This window comes from Gavia stellata, chromosome 25 (genome assembly GCF_030936135.1).
Source record: "Gavia stellata isolate bGavSte3 chromosome 25, bGavSte3.hap2, whole genome shotgun sequence".
Lineage (NCBI taxonomy): Eukaryota > Metazoa > Chordata > Aves > Gaviiformes > Gaviidae > Gavia > Gavia stellata.
In genome coordinates, this window is record NC_082618.1 from 12,630,409 (window position 1) to 12,653,390 (window position 22,982).

The 22,982-nt window shown below is 58.5% G+C and overlaps 1 protein-coding gene across 1 annotated transcript in view; it reads left to right on the forward strand.

The window, feature by feature from the left end:
• The first annotated feature begins 407 nt into the window (after positions 1–407).
• Positions 408–22,982, forward strand: part of RAP1GAP2 (RAP1 GTPase activating protein 2) — a 79,133-nt gene continuing 56,558 nt past the window's right edge. The window contains exons 1-3 of the mRNA XM_059829460.1: positions 408–457; positions 3,360–3,476; positions 21,528–21,563. Coding sequence (XP_059685443.1) covers positions 408–457; positions 3,360–3,476; positions 21,528–21,563 — 203 coding nt within the window. The remainder of the gene's footprint in view (positions 458–3,359; positions 3,477–21,527; positions 21,564–22,982) is intronic.

Genomic DNA, 22,982 nt, shown 5'->3' on the forward strand with positions numbered 1-22,982 from the left:
GGTGTGACCCCGGCCCGGGCTCGGGCGGCTGTTCCCGCGGGAGGGTGGCCGCCAGCCCGGCGTCTCCCGGGGGGCTGCGGCGGGTCCCTCTCGCCGGCGGGAGACCCCCCCGCCAGCCCGGCCGCCTCCCGCGCGCCCTTCGGAGCTGCCCGGGGGGGCGGCCCTTGCATAACGCTTTACATAACAGGGGACGGCGATGTGACCCCCCCGCACCTGCCCGGGCCGGGTCCCCCCCGGGGGCCGAGGAGGCGGGAGCGCGCAGGAGCCGGCGCAGCCGCCCCAGCCCCGGCGGGGGACGGTGACCGTGCTCCGGCGCTGCTCGCCGCCGGGCCGGGCCGGCTGGCAGCGGGGGGCGCCGCCGGGGCTCCCCCCTTCCCCCGCGGGACCGCCCGCGCCCCCGCCCCGGCATGGCTTCGGGCAAGGCGGCGGGGGAGCGGCGCTGGGAGCTGGTGCGCTGGTGAGAGCGGGGCGCGGGCTGGGGGGGCAGCGGGTGGGCCGGGGGAGCGCCGGGGGCCGGTCCTGGGCGGGGGCCGCCCCGGCGGGGAGCTGGGGCTGCCGGCAGGCGCGGGAGGGGGACCCAGCGGGTGGCCGGGGGGGGCAGTTTGCAAGGGGGGGGTCCTGGCTCTGGTGGGGGGGGTGTGCTCCCACCCGGGGGAGCCCCGGCTGCTGCGCCAGGTGAAGAGGGGAATCCCGGCCGGGGAGGGCTCCGGTGGGTTTGGCGGGGCGGGGGGACGCGACCCAGCCCCGGACCTGCGGCCCTCCCAGGGTCGCGGCGTGGTCCCGGGCGTGGGGGTCTGGGGGGTCCCAGCGGGGACGGCTGGCCCGGGGCGGGCACACGTCCCCGGGCAGGGAGGGGGCGGTTCGGGGCTGCGGCTGCTGCTGCGAGGGGAGTCTTGGGCGTTTGGGGTCCGGCGGAGGTGGAAGAGCCGGATCCCGAAGAGAGATCCAGCTACGGGGAAGCGGCCGTGCCCCGCACGGGAGAGCGGGGGGAGCGGCCGTGTCCGGGTCCCGGGCGCGCTTGGGGCTCGTACCCGCCGGCGGGAGGTCTCTGGGGCAGGCAGGGGATGCTTTGGGGGCACCCTGGCAGCTGCCGGGGGGGTGAAGGGGTGCTGAGGCTGCTCCGGGCTTTGGGGCGTGGGGACCCACTTCTCCCTGCTGGGGATGGGGCGATTGCAGCTGGGACGGGCTGACATTGGAAACAAGCTTTCTCTGTTTTTTTTATTTTTAATTGTGTAGTTTGTGACGTCCAAAGCTTGTGACTTTTGAGCAGGGCGCTGTAGCGATGCCAGGCTGTGACTGGGGTGACGCCGGTTACAGCGTGCCGCTGCTGATGTAAGAGCTGGGAGCGGGCCCAGGGCTCGTCCCGCATCCCAACACCGGCTGGGTGGGGAGCAGAGCCAGGCTGGATGCTGGGGCTCCCAGGTGTGGGTGGGATCCCTGCAAACCTGGGTGAACAGCCAGAGTGGAAATTACCGGAGGATTATTCTAAGCTCGTGAAGCTTTTTTTCTTTCTTTCTTTCTTTCTTTCTTTCTTTCTTTCTTTCTTTCTTTCTTTCTTTCTTTCTTTCTTTCTTTCTTTCTTTCTTTCTTTCTTTCTTTCTTTCTTTCTTTCTTTCTTTCTTTCTTTCTTTCTTTCTTTCTTTCTTTCTTTCCTTCTTTCCTTCTTTCCTTCTTTCCTTCTTTCCTTCTTTCCTTCTTTCCTTCTTTCCTTCTTTCCTTCTTTCCTTCTTTCCTTCTTTCCTTCTTTCCTTCTTTCCTTCTTTCTTTCTTTCCTTCTTTCCTTCTTTCCTTCTTTCCTTCTTTCCTTCTTTCCTTCTTTCTTTCCCCTCCTAGGGCGCTTAGACCCAAACTGTTACAATGGCTACTTGGCGTGGCTGTTCTGCCATCCCCGCTGCCTCACCCTCCCCTTCCTTCCAGAAAGACATTCTGGCTTGCCTGCCACTACTTTGTGCAATGTTATCATATGCAAGAGCTGCAGGGGAGCACTGGGACTGCAATGTGCTTGGTTGCTTATACCAAGAATATTAGCAGGTCAGTCTGTACCGGGGATACTCAAGGAGCCTTTTGGGAGGTCCTGACTCCTGTGCTGTTGCTGCCCCGCAGCTCCGGCAGGACCCCGCAGCCCTGGGCTGGGGCTGGGCGAGTTTGGGCGGGTGGCAGAGCCCAGCAGCAGCAAACAGCTCCAGCCATGGCCCTGCTCGTCAGGGCTGTGGGAGCCCATGGCAGCCCATGGCAGCCCATGGTGCATCCCCGTGGCCCCATCCAGGCAGCGTGGCTGGATCCCTGCGGTTAATGGTGGGAACGCACCGCCCAGAGCATCTGCACGCAGAGGAGGGGACTGTGAGCTCGCCCCAGTCCTGGCTGGGGTTTCATGGATGCCGCAGCTGTGTGTGTGTGCCTGCGTGTGTCTCCCACCAGTACTACAGGGGCTTTAAATAATTAATCACTTGCTGATGAAATTTCATGTTCAGAGGAGGGTGTGTGAAGTGCAGCTGGTTGTTGGGATGGAGACAGGCAGCAGAATTGTGTTCTAAAAGGTGGGAACAACTGCTGTTACCAACATTTTGCTCATGTAACAGAGAACCCGTACTTCTCTAATCAAAATAATAACCATCAATTCATCATTTGAATATTATTTAATAAGCCTCAACATCAGGTCTGACATTGGAAATAATGTTAGAAAGGCATTAGCCTGGTCTTGGGGCCGGCGGTAACGCTGGGGGCAGACCAGGCTGGTGCCGGGGCTGGTGGGGAGCGGCGGGCTGGGAGCTGTCGGAGGCAGGCTGTGCCCCAGGGTGGTGACGCTGAGCCGGGGGTGTTGCACCTCTACCTCCCAGGGTTTTACAGTGAAACGTCCCGCACTGCTTTGGAAATGTTTGCTCTTCGCTCTTCTGCGCATGGGGGTTAGGGGTGCTCGTGGGTCTGGCCTGGGGGAGTTCCATGTCCTCTGCAAGACCCTGCGCTGCAGCTGCCCTCCAGGGAGTTGCCGCTGCTGCCCGCGCTGGGTGATGGGGACCACTGCGCTGGTGGCAGTGGTGGTGGGGAGCAAGGGTGGCCGGGGGACCCCATCCCCTCCCCTGGGGGACACCCTCGAAGGGATGCCCTGTCCCAGGTGAGGCTGTGTGCCCATGGGAGCACCTGCTGATGGGCGGGGAGGGCAGGGACGGCACAGGGATGCAGGCAGATGGGGCTGTAATGTCGTTTTGCTGCTTCCGCGGAGGAACACGTTAGTCGTGGCGTTGGACTCGCAGCTCCGAGCAGCGCTGCTGAGCCAGCTGCTCTGCTCACCGCGTCCTGCAGCTCCCTCTCCACAATCCCACGCTAATAAATATTTCAGTCTTTCTCGCTGTTATTTTTAGGTATGTGCGAGAAGGCCGGTTTCGGATCGAGGAGAGGACACTGACAGCTTTCCAGTGGCTGTACTCGCCCCACCAGCACCGCATCGTCAGCCGGGCGGACCTGGGCTCACCCAGCAGGTAAGGGGGGGGCAGTGGGTGCAGGGCCGGGGGCCGCGGGGAGCACTGACATGTCCCCTGCCAGCGCTGCTGGCAGCCTGCTCTGTCATGAGCCCTCGTGGTTTTGACGTGGGTCTCCTGAACCCCAGCCTGTCTCTAGAGCCCTGTGAATATCCGAGCATCTTCGGTTGCGCTTTAAAGTAAGGTTTGAGATGCAGGGGTTGCAGCCGGGAGCTGCAAACGTCACATAAGCACCCCTCTGGTGTAAAGCAGTGGAAAGGACAAATTACTGACTGCCTCCCCAAACTGTTATCTTTAAAACCCCCGTGTTTTTTGTCAAGCACACAATCTTTCGAGGACCTGCTTTATGCATGTAGCACACTTGAGATTTATTTGAAAAATAAATTGGGAGCCAGGGGCTGCGTATCTCCCAACCATAAATGATCTCTGGAAAATACTTGTTCTGATATCCCGATTTCATGTGATGCTTTAACTCTCCCCTTCACAGCTCGTTGGGAACATGTCTCAGAGCCACATCCTGGGCATGTGCCGTGGCTCTCCCTGCTGATGCACACGCATCGCTGTCGGTTCGGATCCCAGTGTTTGGTGATAAAACGCTATTAACATAAAAGCCTTGCGGGCCTCAAGACACATATAGTGCAGTGTCTGTTTTCCTGCCTGTTAAGAGCACTGAAACACCCTGGGTCCCCGGGTGGCTGCGCGGCTAAAAGCTTTTGCCTCTTTATTTCAGCAGCAGTTTTGCTCTGAGAGCCCTTAAAGCCCTGAAGTATTTATCTCCCTGGAATCGCATGTACCAGAAAAACAGCGGGAGGGAGGGGGTGCCTGAAACGCACGGCTCGCTGTGGGGAGCAGGGGCTGCCCGGGCTGTCCCCAGGCCAGGGAAGGGCTGTGGGTGTTCTCGGAGGTTCCCTGCAGGGTGAGGGGTCTCTGGGGAGGACGGTGCTGCAGAGCCCCCGGGCTGGGTGGGGAGGGCCCTGCCCCGCTCGCAGGGAGCAGGAGGGGAGGCGACATCCATGCCTGGAAGAGATTTCAGGAGCAGGAGGGAGATGCCACACTTCCCTCAGCGGGAGCCATGGTGTGCGTGTGTGCCGTGGCCAGCCGCTTCCCAAGACGGCGATTCCTCCGCCTGCAGCCGGAGAGGCTTTCCAAAAACTGAAATTACCATGCTGGTTATTGATTTTAACTAATTTTGGCAAATTGCTATCAAAGGCTGTGTTAATCTCACCCCTGATGCACGTATATCATGCAGCATGTGGAACTTAAATGCGTGTAGCGTCATTTATAATTAATGTTAAGTACCATTGGGGTTAATTCCACCGGATTAATTTGATTTCCCAGTGGGCTGGGAAGTTACCTGGAGAAGTCTGGTAGAGCGTGTGGGACATCAGTGGCCCGTTATGAATGCCTGCATCCCTCTAAGGGGATAAAATCTTTACCCAGATTGCAGCTGGGGCTGTGGCCCAGGGCAGCCCAAGTGCAAACTCCAGCAGAGCAACTCCCCGGTTTGTCTAACTCTGACTCCACAAGCGACAGGAGAGCAGCCTGCTCGGGCAGCGCCTGCAGCCAGGGAGCAGAGCTGCTGCCCCGCTCGGGGTGCAAAGCTGCAGCGGGCCGTGCCGTGCCGTTTGCTTCAGCAGCTGTTCCGTGGGACGGGGTGAGGAGGAAGGCCCCTCTGGGATGTGTGACCATCTTTGAGCCCCGCGTTTGTTACTGGCAGCAGCGAGGCGTCCTGCGTCCTCCTGGCCTGGCCTGTCCCCGCTGGCGGGCGAGGAACAGGGCACAATGAGCGGGCAGCCGTGCCCACCTCCCAGCACCGACGCTCGCCTCAGCCCCTGCGCATTGCTGCGGAGGCGTTGGCCAGGGAACATTTTAGTGCCTCGGGTGGCACACTGACACCGGGATGCTCTGTGGCATTTCAGGCTGTCACATTATTTATGTCACATTAATCGGATCGCTGTCTCTATTTTGCACTTGCTGCTTTTTCTTTGCATAATGGTAGTGACACAGCTGGGCAAGAGGATGGCTGATCTGCTGGAGGGGTTAATGTAACAGGTGTATTTTATTATTTTTATTCTTTGTACACGTTAATGTACTCATCGATCCCACTTGAGCAGCACTTTACAGAAGGACGAGAGCATGTGTCCCATTTCCTACGGCTCTTCGCACAGCTGGGTTGGTTTTGCCCTGGTCCCACACCCACAGTGTTGTGTTTGGAAGCAGCAGGCACGCTGCTGCTGGCAGAGCTGCTTTGGCTGGGATGGGCCTCCCCTTCGGCACGTGAAGGCTTTTGGCAGCTGGGCCCAGCTGCTTGCTGCCGGGGAACAGCGCGGTGTCCGTGGCCACTTGGTTCGCCACACAGAGCAAGCCTGGGTGCAAGAGGCGGCCGTGATTTAGGAGTCATGTGGCTGTGGGTCACTTAGTGCGAAGGCTGGCCTGGCCAAGCCGGGTGTGCTGCCGGTGCGCTCTGGCAGGGACCAGGCAGCGCAGAGGCAGCCGGCTGGGCAGTGGCGTGGGGCACAGCGGGCTGCCCAGCTCAGCCCTGAGTGCCTTTGGTAGCTGAAATCCCCTACGTCGGTGTTTAGTGCTGTTAAACATGTTTCAGGGCTGCCAAAAAAGGGAATGGCATTGGTTTCACTGAATCTCTTTAGGAAGCAGTGGGACCAAAGCGATGCGGCTTGTGACGGCCGGGCTGAGCTCTGTGGTGCAGGCTCATCCTTTGGGCTCTGCAGTGTGGGCTGGGGTGGACGTCCCCTGAGCTAGAAAGGATGGGCCCATCGGTGGGAATGGAAATTTTCCCTTTCGTTTCAGTGGGTCCAGATTTTGGCCCTGGAAGCTCTTCTTTTGTCTGGTGCATCTGTGTCTGTCTTCAAGTGTAACAGATGATAGGGCTCACATCTAAGACTAAACTCTGCTTTCAAAGCTGAATCCAAAGGGTGTTGCTCCATTTTTCAGTTATTTTTTCGCAAAACAGCCCTTTCACTCTAAAAGCCCCAGGCAGGTTTAATGGGCAAGATCCTCGGCTTTCGCTGGTGGGTATTGCTGCAGCGATGCTACCAAAGTCCCTTGGGGTGAGTCACTCTTGCCCAGGAGCCCATCACAGCTTGAGCCTCGTATTCTTTCCCCGTTTGGGGGACCCAGTCCCAGTTTCCAGCTTGCTGACACGCTTCACCTGAGCAGCGCTTATTCCTCTCCCTCTACGTGGGTGAAGTGTAGGGGTGTCTGCAGGGCAGAGCAGGCAGGGCTGCAGGAGGGCGGCTCTCCCCCGGCACCCCCCGGCTCCGTGCTGCGGCAGCCCCCCGGCAGCCCCCGGCACCCCCCGGCTCCGTGCTGCGGCAGCAGCGCTGCCGGCGCGGCCCCCCCCGCGTCTCGCCGCCGCGCGGGGGGCGCGGGGGCCGCGGGCGCGCAGCGCACGCTCCGCGCGGAGCGGGGCCGCGGTAGCTGCGGCTGCGGGGCTGGGCGAGCGCGCCGCTCCGCACCGCCCCGCGCCGGGGCTGAGGGCGGCTGCCGGCTCTGACAGCGCAGCGAGGAGGTCCAGGTAAGGGGCTCCTGCGATTGCTGAAGCTGAGCCGCAGTCGCGACATACAGCGGTGTTTAAATAGCGCGTGGGGACCGGAACGTAAACGTCCAGGGCAAGCCTCGACCGGAGAGGTTTAAGTACGTATTGTGCGTGTTTTTACCCCGCGTGGGCTCGGCGGGATGCAACCGTAAGGCAGAGCCGGGAGATCCGTTGTTGAAACGCGTTAACGATTCTCAGCTTCTCGGTTTGCGTTTAAGCGTGCGACGACTTGTTGGGGCGCGTAGGCTCTCAGTGTCGGGGCTTGGGGACAGGGCGCGTGGGATCTGTGCCCCGGTGTGACCGGCGTGGTGATCGCCAACGCTTACCGAAACAAAATACTGAAAATTCAAAGGAGGCAACTTAAAAAGGTTTTGCAGGGCTCTGCTCCGGTGTCTTTGGGGGGTTCCTGGCATTGGCGCTTGCTCTGAGCGGCTCTCCGGCAGGGCTGTGAGGGGTTGTGGTCCTGCCTTCGAAGGGCACCTCTTTTGCTGAGGAGCCCCAGTTTTTTTGCGTTTGACAGAAACAGGGCACAGGAGGAGATTGTTCTGAGCCTCTCTATGCACCCAGTGCCCTGCTTGCTGGGCTAGCCCTCCTCCTCTCTCTCTTCGAGTGAGATCGCATCTCATCTCTCCCAGAGGAGCAGCGTAATGTCTGCTCACAAGGCAGAGGCAGAGCAGAGCATTTCTTTTTCTCCTGCTCATCTCTGCGGGCAGAGCACCACTGTAACCCGGTGTACGAGCTCGGCAGAGCTGACAAGGGCTGTGCAAGCATGTCGCCTGCGTCCCTGCTGTATGCAGGTTGTGAGATGGATCCTGCCAGGTACTGCCTTATTTCCTCATCTTCTGCACACTCCAGGCTCCGCTGTTTTATTTAAGACCGCTTGTTGTTTTAGTAGCACGAGGGACATAATATCTGTCCACACGGCACGATTTACTGAGGTTGGAAACACGCCAAGGAGTCTAAATTCAGATTCAACAAGAAGCGTGATTCCAGCCAGCAGGCTCACTCTCTCTACACACCAGGTTTAACAGATTTTGTTCTCCTGCTGCTGCCGATTCCTCCCAAAGGGCAGCTCACGATAACCATAGCAGCAAAACTGCCTTTTTTCTTTGCTGATATTTGTTTTAGCATCCTTCCTTCCTCTTCATCGCTAAGTGTATCCATATGGTAGCGGGGTCCTGGGGGCTGCTTAGAGAGTCCCTCTGCTGCCGTTGCCTGTCATGTACCTGAAGTCAGATGCCGTGGTTGTTGTTAGCGGCTGCTGTGGAAACAGGAACAGGACTTCAGCAGCAACAGTAGGAAGAGGCATTTTTTCCAGGAGCTAAAAACAGCTCATTCTCCCCAGACCTTTTTTCAGTTTCGTGGGGGTAGATGAATCCCCGCTTAGAGTTAACATCTGCCTCCAAGTTTGGATGCCAAACCAGAAGGAGCTGTTTCTTGATTCTGATTTTAATCTAGCCCAGCTCTTTCAAAATTCACCCAAAATGGTGGAAAAATACAGGTGATACTGGCAAGATGTAGCAGGGTTTTGAAAAGCTTGAGTCCAAATCCTGCGTGTCTTGTTTGCAATGTTTAGATGGAACCATGTACAAGTTTGGCTTTGAATCTGAGCCCTGACTGCTGCCTAAATCTAATCCTGTGCCAGCGCATCTTGGCTTCAGGCCGTCGCTGCTTAACCATATGCTGCTGGAGGCCTGGGGAGCAGGGCAGCATGTGGGCCGTGAGGAGAAGCCCCCTTGAGAGGAGGGTGCGAGGGCACATGCTTGTTCACTGAGCCCAGCTCCCTGCTACTGCAGGCACCATCTCGTGTAGCGTCTTCATAAATGTGCTGAGCGTCAGTTAGGGTTTTTTTCCTTTACTCGTGTTATTAGGAAACTGTTCCAGAGACTATTTGTATTAAAGATTAGAAACCTCCTAATTTCCAGCCAAAGCACATTCAGGTCTATCTCATACCCGTGCCTTCCTCCCGCCCCCGTGTTTTGCCAGCCCTGGTTTTTAGTTTCAGCAGTTCTTTTTCTGCCTTGCCACAGTTTCTTCATCGGCTGCAGTCGCATCCCTTCCCCCTGTTTGCCACGCGATCTGGGCCAAATGCTCTCCGGTTCGCCTGTCGGCTGAGCTCTCTGGTCCAGCTGCGTGCCAGCACCAGCCTGTCCCCCACCTGCGGGAGCCCCTGGCCCTTGGGGCAGGTGTGCGGCAGTCTCCCTCCCCGGGTCTGGAGGTGCCTGGGCACGTGGGTGAAAACCATCAGCAACGGGGTTTTGTTGGATTTTGCCCTAATGCATCCTCCCTCTGCCAGCCCCTGCAGTGCCTGGGCAAACGGACGATGAGCTCGTGCTGCTCTGAGGGGGTAGCAGGGGACCAGGGGGTAGCAAGGGACCAGGGGACTGCAGAGCAGGATGCACAGTGGATGTGCAGGTGGCCATGGTGACAGTGCCCAGGGACCTGGCACTGGGCATGGCCAGCTGCTTGCCTGCTCCCCTGCCTGCCTGCAGCAGAGCTGCCCCTGGGATGGGGCACGCTGGGGCAGCGGTGCCTGCCCTGCACGGGGCCAGGCTGGCTCTGGAGCATCCTAGGCAAGGCACGGCGGATGCATATCATCTCTCTGATGCACAGAGAAACCTTCCTGCCAGATCCTCAGGGGAGGCACAGTGTGTGGACACAGGCGTCTGCTGCTCGTCTGAAGCATCCTCTCTTGCACTGAACTTGCGTGGGAAGGGACATGGCTGGAAGGGGGGAAAACAGACACGCAGAAAATCTGTGCGCTTGAACAGGCTCTTCCTAAAGAGAGAGCCTCTCTAGGGAATTTCATCCCCTGAGAAGCAAGACAGAGCTCTACAATGGGTGGACCTGAGAAAACAAGCAACTCTATGTTAAATTCATAGTGGGCTGAGAAGAATTTAATGAGCCTGGAGGTCTGTGTGATGACTTGCTGCGCGTAGCGCTGTGATCAGACAAGATCTGTGTCCCTCTGCAGTAGAGAGCTGGGTCGTGTGATGCTGGGAGAAACCAGTTGCTAACGTGTGTCGGGCTGGGTACCCAGAACGCATGTGCATGTCCAAAATGTGAATGCTGGCGGTGTTCTCAGTGCCGCAGCGTGCTCAGCAAACCCGCTTACCCCAGGCGGCCCAAAGGCAGCAGCCGGGGACCTGGAGGGCTGTGTCCAACTCCCCCGACGCTGTGTGCAGAGTGAGCTTCGGAGGGATGGGGAGTCACTTGCTCCGTGTGGCAGGAGAGCGGGGTTTGCTCCTGAACATACACCCTGGACCGGGCTTTCCTCACCTCCCCTCTGCGCTGCCTGGAAGCAACAAGATCAATACTGTAAAGAAAAGACAAATTAGCATCGATGGACTTCAGACCCAGAAACAGTCAAACACATTGATTTCTGCTGCTGTTGTTGTTCTGAACCAACTCAGGCTTTGCAGAGTTTGGCCTTGTCTTCCTCCACAGTGGTCCCGTAGAAGCGTTTCCTTCCCCGCCAGGTTGATCACAGCCCTTGCTGGCTCGTCCCAGAGTCCTGCTCCCACCCACTGCCGACGTTCACCGGGACATGTGTGACAGGGGGCTCGGGGACAGCCCTTTCTGTGGTCCCAAACTTGGCTGAGTCAGGGTTTGCTTGCTTCTGCTGGTGGTTGAGCTGCCTCGTTTAAGGAATGGATCCGGCCTCCCTGGTGCCTGGCTGCCGGCGCTGCGTGGTTTAGAAATCACTTTGTGAGCAGCGGTGCTCCCCCGTTCCTGCTGCCCAAAGGCGTTTGGGAACCTTGGTACGCGTGGAGCGGGGATGCCTCCAGAGATGCCCGGGGAGGAACCACCCTTCTCCCCTGTGACGGCTGGTGGGTTTATCCTGCCGGGGTGGTGGGTGCCGCAGCTCTGAAGTGTGCGAGGAACCCCCCCTGCGCTGTGCTCAGTCGGTTGCTGCAACCAGCAGCCAGCGGGTTCCTCCATCTCTCTTGGTGACCCTGGAGCAGCCTGGGGCCACCCGCGCCTGCCCCAATGCCTCGGTAGGGTGAAAGGCTGTGGTGCCGGCCGTGCCATGTGGTTGCCAGTGCCTTCGGCTCACGCCAGCTCCTCCCTTTCACGGCGTGCACAGAGCCGGCCGGGGAGTGCGAGAGAGCTGCTTGCGGGGGTGGAGGGGAGCCTGGGGTGCTCTGGGCTGGATGTGGCCCTGTGCGGCTGAGTCATCCGACCTTTCCATCCTCCGACATCCCCCGTGCAGCTCGGGGCAGCAGCGCAAGAGCTCATTAGAAACCTGAAAGCTGCAGCTGAGCCAGGGGCTTCGGCTGTGGGGGGCATGGGCGCCTGGCCAGCGCTCGGGGCAGGGCTCAGTGCCTGTTGCTGTGCTTTCCCAGGGTCCCCTCCTTTGCGCTGCGATCCCCAAGGTGTAGCCGGGAGCTCCCCAGGCCACCAGGAATGCTGGTGGTGCAGCACCTGGCTGCGGGGTCTGGGCTGGGCGTGCGTACCCCTGTCACCGCTGTCTGAGAAGTGACGTGTTGCACATCGAGCCATGGCTTCCTCCAAGATCCAGTTTTTAGCCATTTTCTTAGAACTGAGCAGGAGGGATCAGATCGCTTTGGATGTAGGGACGAGTCTGTGAGCCGTTAGTGGTGGCAAACGGCCTTGAGAACATGGAAGAGGAGCTGGAGCATGGTCTGCAGCGTGGGCTGGGCGCAACCTTGGTCTCCAGAAGGAAGAGACTCTTGGGCCTTCTCCAGTGTTGAATCTGCTCCGACACGTAAATGTTGTGGGTGGAAAATGAGCTCCCCAGAGCCCTGACCCCAGCGTTCACCCTCGCCATTGCCGTGTTTCTGATGTTCCCTGGGTGAGCTCTGCAGACCCTGGCAGGGGCAGGAGCCAGCCCGCCTCTCCCCAGCTCCCCACTGTGCCTTGCTCCCTCCTCACTCTCCAGCAGCTCGCAGCCATTGCTGAGCAGAGAGTGCGGGATGGGGCGAGCACAGGGACGGGGCGAGCACAGCAACGGGGCTTTCCATGGGCTGGGCTCTGCAGCGTCTAACCCAGCCTCCCCTCAGCATCCCCGGAGCAGGGACCACAGCCTGCAGTGGGCTGGCACCCGCGGCTCCTGGGGAAGCCCTGGTCCTTGCAGGAACCGTGGCCACTAGCTGCAGGGTCGCTGCAGCTGATGGCTCCTTCCAGGGGACGAAGTGGATGTGTGCTTGCACTGGGGGCTTACTGGGCTGCAGCACATCACTTCTCCTGTGGTGCCAGCGTACGGACCAGCAAGCCTTGTCATCAGCCGAATAAAACCTCGGTGCCCAAGACGGAGGCACAGTCTGCCCTTCTTCCCAGGCACGTTCAGCGCACTTTTTCTCCCTGTTTTCTGTTCCTCAGGTTAGGAGCACCTGGAGCAGGACTGCCTTTCTTAAGGAGGCTGCTAATATGCTGAACTTTCTTTTTCTGGCCAGCTGAGCATTTTGCTGGGAATTAGCTCGTAATTTCTGTGTGGGTATGTTTGCAATTATTGCTTTATTCTGCAAGCTGATCCTCCCAGTTAAACCTCAGATGTATTGAGCCCTCCCTAATGAGTTTAACAAGCGGGCTGTAGATAAGCAGGCTGTGCGGCTCAGCTCCCCAGGCTGCTTGAAGAACAAAGCAGCAGATCGCGCTGTTAAAGGAGGTGGTCACGGAGTCCCGTACAATGAGCAGCCCCGTGGCTGACAGAGGTATGTTAAGGTCTCTGGAAGCTCTCCTCGGCTTTACTGTTCTTCAGCTGAAGCTCACCTCTTGGGTGACAAACAGCGGTCCCTCTCCCCAGTGCAGTGGCTGGGGCTGCGGAAGCCCCGTGGCAGCCGGTTAGTGCTGCAGACCTGTTGGCTGTTGAGCAGTAAATAGCCACCTTTGAGAGCAAGCTGGGTTTTGTGGGAAGCTGCCGCTTAAGATACTGAGTTTCTCACTGCATTTCACTTTAGCAGCACCATAAAGGGGAGAAAATACTGTTAAAAATATTCCATGCACTGAGTCAGAATTAATTCGGACACTGTTTTCCTTTGCTTTGTTCATCGAGGCTGATGATATGCACAGCATGTTCTTCCTGCCAGGACAAAATCTAATATTTCTGGGTGCCCACAACCTTCCTTTGAATCATAATAGAAAGATGAATACCCTGAGCATGCCGCATGCAATATTAAAGCACTAATGATGCAATCAGTCTCTCTTAGCCCCAGTAACAAAGGAAAGAATTATGCTGCCCTTCCTGGGCATAATTCTGCTCTGCGGTGTGGGCTCTGACTGCCAAGGGGATGGCTGGGTACCCCTGCCAGCCTCCTCTTCTGCCCGCGCCTGCTGCTCGTCCCTCGGCAGGGGCAGTACCGTCTGTGCCGAGGGCTTGTGCAGGCAGAGGGTCAGCCCCGTGCTGCCGCCCCTCACGAGCGGTTCACCTTTCTGTGTCTGCCCAAATCGCCAGGCCGCCGCAGGAGCCTGGAGCAGCCCCCAGGGACTGGAGCGGCAGGTACCGTCTGCACTGGTGCCACTGCGAAGGGTCCCATGCTGCAGGGAGCTGGCGGCTGAACAGCACGGCGTGCCTGGGGGCTGGTGGCCTTGCTAACCTGTCCCACTGTGCTGGTGTGTCTGCAGGAGGCTGGGCTGGCAGCTTCAGCCGCCTGGGAGGAAGGTGCCTTCAGACCCTCCTTTCTTCCGCGCCGTTGGTTCATGCATTTGCTGGAGCTGTTTGCACGGACCTTTGAACGCCCCGGTTTTGGGGGTCTTGCTGGCAGCTGCGGTGTCAGCGGTGGCTCGTGCCCCAGTGGTCCCCCATTAGGTGATGGGAGAGCTGGGCTGGGGCTGTGCAGAATTAGCCTGCGTTTCGTTTCGTAAACAGAATCACAGCCCAGCAGTTTGTGCTCATTAAGCTTTAATGCCATGCAGTTGTCAGTACACTGCTGTCGGTGCAGCCTCACGCTCCCTCCCCTTTCTCGCGTTTTTGTTGTGCCTGGTTGGGGGATGCGATGGAGCCGGCCGAATCACGGGTACCTCTCCCCCACGAGCTGCTCCGGGGGCTCCAGGACTGGTGCTGCACCCCAGGGAGCTGCAAGCACCCGCTGCTCCAGGAGAGTTTGGTTTTATTAATTGGCTTGTTAACAGTGTGGCTCGCTGCCCCAGCTGTGCAGCACCCCCTCCCCGGTGCTCGCGGTGGGCTGGGGCCGCTCAGCGGGGTCGGGAGTGCAGCTGGGGGAGGTCGGGGTGATGGGGGCTCCTGGCTCTGGCAGAGGCCTCTGGGAAATGTTAATTTTGTCTGGTGCAGATGGTACCAAGGAGGCATCCTCCCCCAGGCCTTTGTTTCTTAATTTTGGCTGATCACTTATGATTTGGCTGTGCCTGCTCTGAAGGGAGGAGGTTTATTTTTTTCCTTTTGTTTTTGAGCCCAACTGTGTGAAATACCTCAGGGGGGAAGAGGGGAAGCGAGAAAATGTCATTGCAGAAAAACTATTTCTGGATGCGCTCCCGTGCGGGTGAGGTGGTGCTGGGAAGGCGCTGATGTGCTACCCCAGAGCGGAGGGAGGCTGGTGGCCTCTGGGGAGTTGGAGTCGGGTACTTGTATATTTTTAACCTTTGCCTAGTTCAAATGCTGTTTGTCACCTGCATTGGTGGTGGTCGACACGGTTGTTGGGGGGGCTGCCGGGATGGGGAGCAGGGAGAGCTCCGCTTCTGCCCCTGCCAGCCGTGGGCATCCCCGGGTGCTGGTCCTGCTGGTGTTGGGCGAGGTGGGCTTCGTGTGGGGACTGCCTCCCACCTCTCCTGGGCAGCAGAAAATGCAGACAATTTCCCTATGGCCGTATGGAGATCCTGTCCTCCCAGGCTCCGAAATCCTGGGGAGGTATGCGAATCACTCTTGGTGCTTTAGCAGAACTGTCGTGCCAATGAGGTGTAACGAAGACCTGCCAGAGTAATTTTGACCTCCTGTAATGACCTCCAGTTAAAGGGGAGTCTGGCCCTGCCTTGCTGTGCGTCTCCCCGTCGCCCTCCCTGCTTCCATGTTCCTCCGACAGCTCTGAGACAGCGAGTTCACGTAAGGACTGAGGTGGCAGAACATGATGCAGTAATTGGTGCTTACAGTGCTGCAAGAGTAAATGTTTAAATGAAGAGCTGGCTGTTTTCCTGCGACTCTCCAAGTTGTTTCTGGTGTGATGCCAGCTGTAGATTGATGCTTAGCGTGGCTGCTGTCGCTACCTGCCACCGCACCTCTGTGTGCAGGGCTGCGCTGGAGCTGCAGCAGCTGGGTGTTGTTCTGATGCACTGCAGAGCTCGGCCATGCGGGGAAGCTCCCTGCTTTTATTTTCAGGCATGTAAATCCTGAGCAGCTCGGTAGAGCTGGGCAGAAATTAACTGGTATGAGTGTGAGAAAGACGTGACCTGGGGGAAGATGAAGTGAGAGGAAAACGTCACACTGCTATTGATGCAGAGCTGTAACACAGAGCATGCAGGCCAGAAACAAATGTGCTCCAAGCAAATGTCCGCTCCAAATATTTCGTGGTACCTGAATTACTGCTTTCAAGCCTGCAGCATGTTTAGGATTTTTTTTTTAATGTCCTTAAGAGCTCTAAAATGCAAAGGATTTCCATCATTTCGTCCCTTTAAGGAGAGATGGGTGCGGGCAGAAAAGTAGGAGTTGAAATAGCTGGATGTCAATCCAAGCATTTTCCCTGGAGTTGAGTGATTTCTCTCTCCAGCTCCCTATCCCCCCCCCCCCCCCTTCTTTCACGCATCAGATGGAATCCAAATGTCTCTCAGTTTAAAGCTTATGGGTGCTTGGATGAGAGTCTGGCTCCTGGAAGTGCCAAGCACTGGGCTAAGAGCTGCCTCGAGTCCCCCGGCAGCTGTGTGAGCCCGGCACTGCCCGGGTGCCACCGAGTCAGGGGGATGTTTTCTGTGTGTGCTAGGCATTATTTTAAATCACCGGAGTAGGAGGTGAGTGTTCAAGTAGCCAGTCCAGTAGGACCTTGGCAGTTGGAGGCTTTCCACCGGCCTTTGAACTGGTGGGACTTTGGGGAAGTGAGCTTTGGGTTCCTGTATCTCTCGCCCATGGTGGCCGATGCGTGGCCGCGCGGCTCGTCCCCTCCTGGCTGCGGTGCGAGGTGAGGCTCCGGTGTTGCGCCGGCGGCACCTGCACCGAGTCCCACAGCCACGCTGTGCCAGCTGCAGCCCCGGGGCAGTGCGACCCCGCCGACTGTCGAGGGGTGCTCAGGGTTCCCACCCTTCCTCCTGACTTTGACCCGCGGAGGGTGAGCCCCTGTTGCAGCCCAGGACTGAGTGGGTGCGGACGGGCGCTGGTGGCTGGTTTGGGAAGGTGGAGGGCGTGAGGCCAGGGTGGTTGGCTTGGGGGACACCACGCACAGCCTTCCCGGCATGATGCCCAGCCCCTGGCACCAGGCTCGCCTCCCCGCAGGCTCTGCTGCGCCCTGCAATGCCCGAAGGCTGGTGCGGGGGACAAGAGCCTGTTTTCTTGGGACTTTGTGATTGATGGAAGCTCATACCCAGCTAGAGGTCAGCATTTCCATTTAAATGGGATTTCTGAAGCCTGGCTATTAAAGGACCAGGGGGTTTTCTGTGGTGGTCAGGCTGCAGACACGTGCTTCAGCATTACAGAGCTGCTGAGGAACCGGAGGAGAGAAAATGTGTGTGCCGCAGCTGCGTGGGGGCCAGGTGGGAGATGCCTCGCCAGGCTCCGGGGCAACCGGGGATCTGTTTGCTGTGAGAGATGGGGTGATGGGATTTTTGCTCATTGAGGTTTAATGCTTTTAGTGAGATGCCCCATGAAATACACTGGAGGGTCAGTCGGAGGACCCCTAACATGGAGCCAGCCTGGTACAGTGAACGCAGCCCTGCCATTTCGGGGACAACTGGAGGAAAAGCCACCCTGGCAGGGAGACCTCGGCGTTGCCAAAAGTGATGCTCTGCCCTGGGCCCGGTGGCCGGCTGGGCTGGCAGGCAGCATGGGGCCAGCCTCATGGCACGGTGCTTGTGGGCGACGCTGTGCCTGTGGCTGCGCCCCGACACCCATGCTGCCCGTGCAGCGCTGCCTGCGGCTCCTGCCATTAGGAGAAATACGATATTTGCAGCACGAGGTTGTGAAAAGCCTGAGGCCACAAAAAAAAAGAAAAAAGGAAATGACTTTTTTCTGGTGTTTGTATGTGTGCGTGTGTGCATGCGCTTCTGCGCTCGGGGCAGCTGACCGGGAGGCGCCGGGGTCCCCCCGCCCCGGCACAGCGCCCTGCATGCCAGCAGGAAGCACCCGCCCTGGCTGTCCTCCGCACAGCTGGCACGTGGGTGCTGCTGCCCCCGTCACCACGTCCCCTCCATGGCCGGAGTGCCCCGGCAGCACTGAGCCACCACCATGTTCCAGAGAAAGCGCAGTGTCTCCTTTGGCGGCTACGGCTGGTGGGTGCCTTTCCTTTCTATCCCCCTTCGCTACTGGGAGCGCGGTGCTGTGCACGGAGCTTTTCTTCCCTCTGCGGCTTCAAAGGAGGAAGCACCGAGGTGCTGTGGCGCGGTGCCCTTGGGGCAGAGTCTTTCCTGCTGCCTCATGCCAACGGGAGCGCGTGGGAGTCGGGAAGGACATTCTTCCCCCCACGCCCATGGGGAAGCCCAGCACAGCTTCAGCGGGCAGGTGCTGCTGTGCCCTGGCGAAGCCCCTCGTGAGCCCTCCGGGTGCCAAGCGGTGAGGGGACCTCCCGGGGGCTCGTGGTGGGCTCCCATGGGCACGTCACCCGCAAGAGCGTCCTGTGGTTCTTCCCCCACTCCTTTCACTGCCGGAGAACCGCTGCCTGCTGCTCCTCTGCCCAGGCAGCGATGCTTACAGCTGCCTTCGGCACCTTGCGGCGCATGCGGCGAGGTCCCACCTGGTTCATGGCAGGTTCCTGTGGCCATCAGTGCCTCCCTGCATCGTCCCCACACCGTCTGTCCTTGGCAGAGCACCAGGGCTGCCGCCCGCACCCTGGACTCAGTGGGCCTGTTTGCTTCTTGTGTCCCTGCCCTCTGAGATGTGTTGGTCTATAGGGAAATGGTGTAAGAAAATGGCACAGTTCTCCCTCTGCCCTTCCTCCAGCTTCCCTCCCAGTAAGGTATTTTATGCCCATTCCAAGTCTGCGCTGTGTGATTGTGATCAGGTCGTGGGAATTGATGGCCGAATCGGCAATTCTGTAATGACTTTGGCTCTGTGGCACTGGGGCAGAGGCTGCTCTGCCTTCTCTTCCCCGTGCCACGGTGGCTGGGGCTGGGCAGCCGGGAGTGCCGGGGGCTTTGGGAGGAACGCTTGTGCCAGTGGGCTTGGAGCTGCTCGAAACCTGCTGGGGGAAATGCTGAGTAACTGAGACAGTTGTGGGAGGGCAGTGAACTTGTCAAGAGTTTCGGCAAAGTCTCCTGGGAAGGGAAGCGCACACCTTACTGAAGCCAAGCGTTCTGTCTCAGCTGGATTTCTTTTTTCTTTACATAAAAATGGGAAGGAAGCGCTCTGATAAACTTCTGTAAAACAAGTTTTGTGAAATGCGGGCTCGTTTTGTGGCAGAGAGAAATCGCAGCTCTTGGGCAGCTTTGCCCCGCAGCCGCCGTTGGCAGCGGAGGCTCTGGGGCCCCGACCACGGCGGGTGCATCCCGGCAGCTGCTGCCGTTGACAGCTTCCCGCTGCGATGGAGCAGCAGGAGCGTGGAGCAGAGCTGTTACCCCCGCTTTGCAGGGGTGTTTGGCACCGTCTGGGCTTCGCTCAGTTGTTTTCCTTCTGAACTTTGGCAGTTGCAGGGAAGAGATAACCACGAGCCGGAGAGTCACACAGGAAAAGTGTGGTCTGCTGCCTGTTAGGGGGCTGTGCCGCTGTCGCAGTCCGGGCTGGGGGGAAGTGGGGCGCGGGCTTCTGAAGAGCAGCATCAGTGACTGCACGGTGAAAAAGAAAGCCTAGAGGGTATGGGGGGAGCCCTGTCCTCCGTGCTCTGTGGGGAGCTCCCAAGAGAGGTTGGTGAACAGCTCCCCAGGGGTCCCTGGGGAAGACACCCCTCGCAGTCGTGTGTCACCCAGAGAGCACCACCCACAGCTGGGAAAACCCTTCCCCGGGTGTTTACGGGAAAGGAAGGGACCTGCTGCAGCCCCGTACCTGCATCTGCATCTTCCCACAGCCGCCCGGGCCCGCGGCCGACACACCCTTCCTGTGGGGACCGTGCGTGGGGTGGCCGGGCACACCCAGCCGCCGCTTTCTGTAGCTGCCGTCGCTATTTCCAGCCCTCCGCTGGAGTGTAACTCGGGTTTTTGTTCTGTCTACCGTTTGCATCTGCTGCCAGTGAGGTCCCGGGAGGAGCATGCTTCTCCCAGGGTGGCAGACGCGGTGCCGCCTTTCTTGGACGTAGGGATGCACATGGTGGGCGATGTGAAGGCGTGGTGTGTGCAGCCCTGGCAGCTGCCACCCCAGCCCTGCCCAGCCCCCTGCCCGCACCCCCTTCCCAGCTTGCCGGGCCCCGGTGACGGATGCGGGTGCCGGCCTCCTCCCCTCTCCTCCCGGGCCGTTGGCACCCCGCCGGTGCCGGCTGCTCCTTTCCCCTGGGCGCTGCTCTTGGCGGCCGTGGGGGGAGACACCCCCTTTGCTGGTGCTGCCGGGGCTCGGGAAGCCCCAGGACCGTGCCGGGGTGTGCAGGCAGGAGGCTGGGCTGGGGCGTGGGGTGTTTCACTTCACCCCACCGTGGGATGGGGCGCAGGGCAGGGCCTGACGAAGTGGCTCTCGCAACTTAGTCATATTGCAACTGCGGTTTCCCTAGCAGAGAGTTTTCTTTCTTGTGTGCTTCTTTTTTTTTTTTTTTTTTGTTGCTTTCTTTTTCCTCTCTAAAAGGCCGAATAACCGCAACTGATTTTTCTTCCTGTGGTTCCCGATGAAGCCGCTCGGTGCAGCTCCCCGCTCTGGCGCGCGTCCTGCAGGCACTGCCCCAGCCACCCACTGTCCCCGTGGCTCGTTTGCATCTGTCACCGAGTTTGGCATCAGCTATTTACACCAGCACGCTTTAATGTTCAACTTGATTTAATGATCAACGAGGTCTGTGGACAGGCTTGTTAAGTATTAAGTGACAGTAGCGGGTGCCCCGTGTCTATTTTTAGGAGCAGCAGTGTACCGGCTCTCCAGGAACGGAGCACAGGAGCTGGTGCTTGGGGAAATGCCTGGGACGAAGCGCCCGTGGCCTTGGGGTTTGGCAAGTGCAATGCCGGTCTGAGCAAGAGAGGGACCCAGGGAAGAGTGATGGTGTGTGCAGGCAGGGTGGGCAGGAGCGATGGGGTTGAGCTGGGGTGGCTTTGCCCTCGTCCACAGGGAGCGGGGACACCCCACGCCGGGTTCCTGCTGCCTCTGCCCCGGTGCCGGCTCAGCCTGCGGCACAGCATGCTGGGGGTCTGGAGTGCCGGGGGTCCGGCCCCGCTGCATTACCCATGGGTACAGCCTCCTCGTGATAGAGAAGTTCAGCCTGGGAGTGGCTGGAGGTGAAGCTGCAAGTAGAGGGGAGACTGCATTTCTGCTGCCTTGCCATGTCCTCTGTGGCCACAGTGCAAAACAAGTGGGGTTTTGGAGGGCTTTTTCTGTGCTTGTTTTTTTTTTTTTGAAGAGCTGTAGAATTAATTCCACGTGGCAGATAATAGAGCATTTGCAACGACTGCCAAAAGACATAATTTTGCATTTTGAGACATTACTATGATTTGCATTAATTAATATTAATATGGCTTTAACCACAATGGTTCTGTGGAGGTAGGCACTTATTAATGATGCCAAATAAATAAGTGAAGTGGCTGGGGCTCCCAGCCTCGCTCGAGCCAGCCGGGCTGGGAGCAGTGGGGCTGCTCTGTTTTCCCTCCGTCCGGGGCTCTCAGCATGTGTGCGGGTGCTCGTAGCAGCTGTGGGCAATTAAGGGGTAAGGAAAAGGGTAAGTCAGTGGGTGGTGCGCGGGTGGGGACGGTGCAGCCCCGCGGGGATGAGCCTGAGCTCACGCACTGAGGCAGCAACCGGCCAGGTATAAAAGTCCTGCACCTTGCTGTATCCTTCTTCCTTCCCCGTTGGACTGGGCTTCTTCTAATGCTGCAGGGCCGAGTCTGCGGGGCTCGGTGTGATCTTCCCAGCGTGTCGGGTCTGTCGTCTTTAAATACGTGTTTTGTGGGAGGCGGGAACAGCGCTTTGGAGAGAGCTGGGACATGGGTCATGTCCTCCTCTGCTGCCCAGTTCACCTCTGGCGTTTCAGGTGAGGAGGCAACAGTTCTCCACTGGTCACCACCAGGAAATTACTGGGGGGATTTTCTTTTACTTGCTGCCAGGCTTCACTTTGGGTTAAATTTTGGTTGATTTTGTTTTCTGGTCAAGTCTTTCTGTGGTGATTGTCGCGTCAGCCAGACTGATGACACCTCCGAAGGAGATGCTGGGGCCGGGTTTGCCAGCAGCCCCCGGTGCCCGAGTCGGGAGGAGGGACAGCCCTCCTGCCTGTGCCCGGAGTCCCCTGCGCCCGCAGTAACGCACCTCTCTGCTTTTTCCCCAGGATCGACAAGACGATGCTCGCCAGCCTGAAGATCAAGTGAGTACCCACACTCTTCTCTTGTGTAAAGTGGTTTCCCTGCGCGGTGCTGAGAGAGGGCTTTGTGCGTGGAGGATGCTTTCTTGTTACCTCGGCCGTCTTCCCGCATCCAGCTCCGTGCAGTGGTAGACCAGCCATGACTACCCATTCCTGGAGATGTGCTTGTGCATGTCACACAGCTTGTTCTCCTGTCAAGTCCAAGGTGATTCGGGCACTAGGTGGTTATAATAAATGCAGCGACACAATCACTGTATGATTAGCGGGTTAAGGCATTCATGGTGCAACTCACGGGGCACCAGCTCTGCCTTGGGAGGGATGGGGCTGGGAGTTGGCAGGTTGGGCCGCCACCGAGCTTCTGGCTGTAAATTCAGTGAGGTCTGGGGTTTTTTGGTTTGTTTTTGAATCTCCCAGTCTGGAAAAGGGGTGGGTGTCAGTGGGATAGTGGGTGCCTGTGCTTGTTGCCCAGCTCCTGCTCCCGTGCTGCTGGGGGGGCTCTGGGCGTTGTTCTGGAAGGGGTGAAGATGCTCTTGGGGCCCAGGAGGGTCCATGAGCCGGTGGTGTTGCTTGGTGGGTCTGTCTCGGGTTTGCCACAGAATTGCTGAAAGCTGGCGGCCTGTGTGGCTCCTGGCAAGGCGGCTGCTGGGCCAGATCCCGCTCTGTAATGGAGCGAGGTGTGCGGGATCGCCACCCCAGCTGGGAAATGCCATCAGATGGATGGGGAAGAGCAAGCGAGAAATGGCTGGGAATGGCGGGTACCGATGCTCGCTGTTCTCCCGGTGCTCGTGGCTACCTGGGACCCGCTTCCCGTTCCCGCCAGGCCTTGTCCTCCTGGCTGCAGGACTGGGGGGACTGATCCCGTCCCTCCCGCTGCGGCACATCCTCCCCTCTCCCTGGTTTCCGGATAAGCTCCCCGCATCAGGGGTTTTCCGTCACAAGCACACGTGCGGCTCCGGCGCTATCAGCGTAACCATGTGCTAATATAGAAATATTTCAGCCAAGCCTCCATTGAGCTCAGGGTAATGTGTAGGGGTAACGGCTCATGTGGTTTTTCCTCTGTAATCATTACTTCTGCAAATTATTTATTAATGGAAAAGTATACAGAAAGCCCTGGGGGAATCTGCTGCCTGAATGAGCCTGCAAATGCCCATTGTAAATAGCACAACAGAAATGCTGCTGCTAAGCTCCTTGCGCAGTTTTTTGCTGAACTAATGAGAAGTTTAAATCAATGTTTACTGCTTTTGGGAGTGGAGGGAAATCTCAGTAGACTTTCCTTTTCCCGTGGAGCTGAGAAGGATTTAACTGTTCCTTGTATGCTGCTGTACGCTGTGCCCTGATTTTGTTTCGGGGCCCGTGCAGCAGTTCTGCTGCAGAAATACCATTTAACCTCCTCTGCCCACCATGCCGGGCAATTACGTGCGG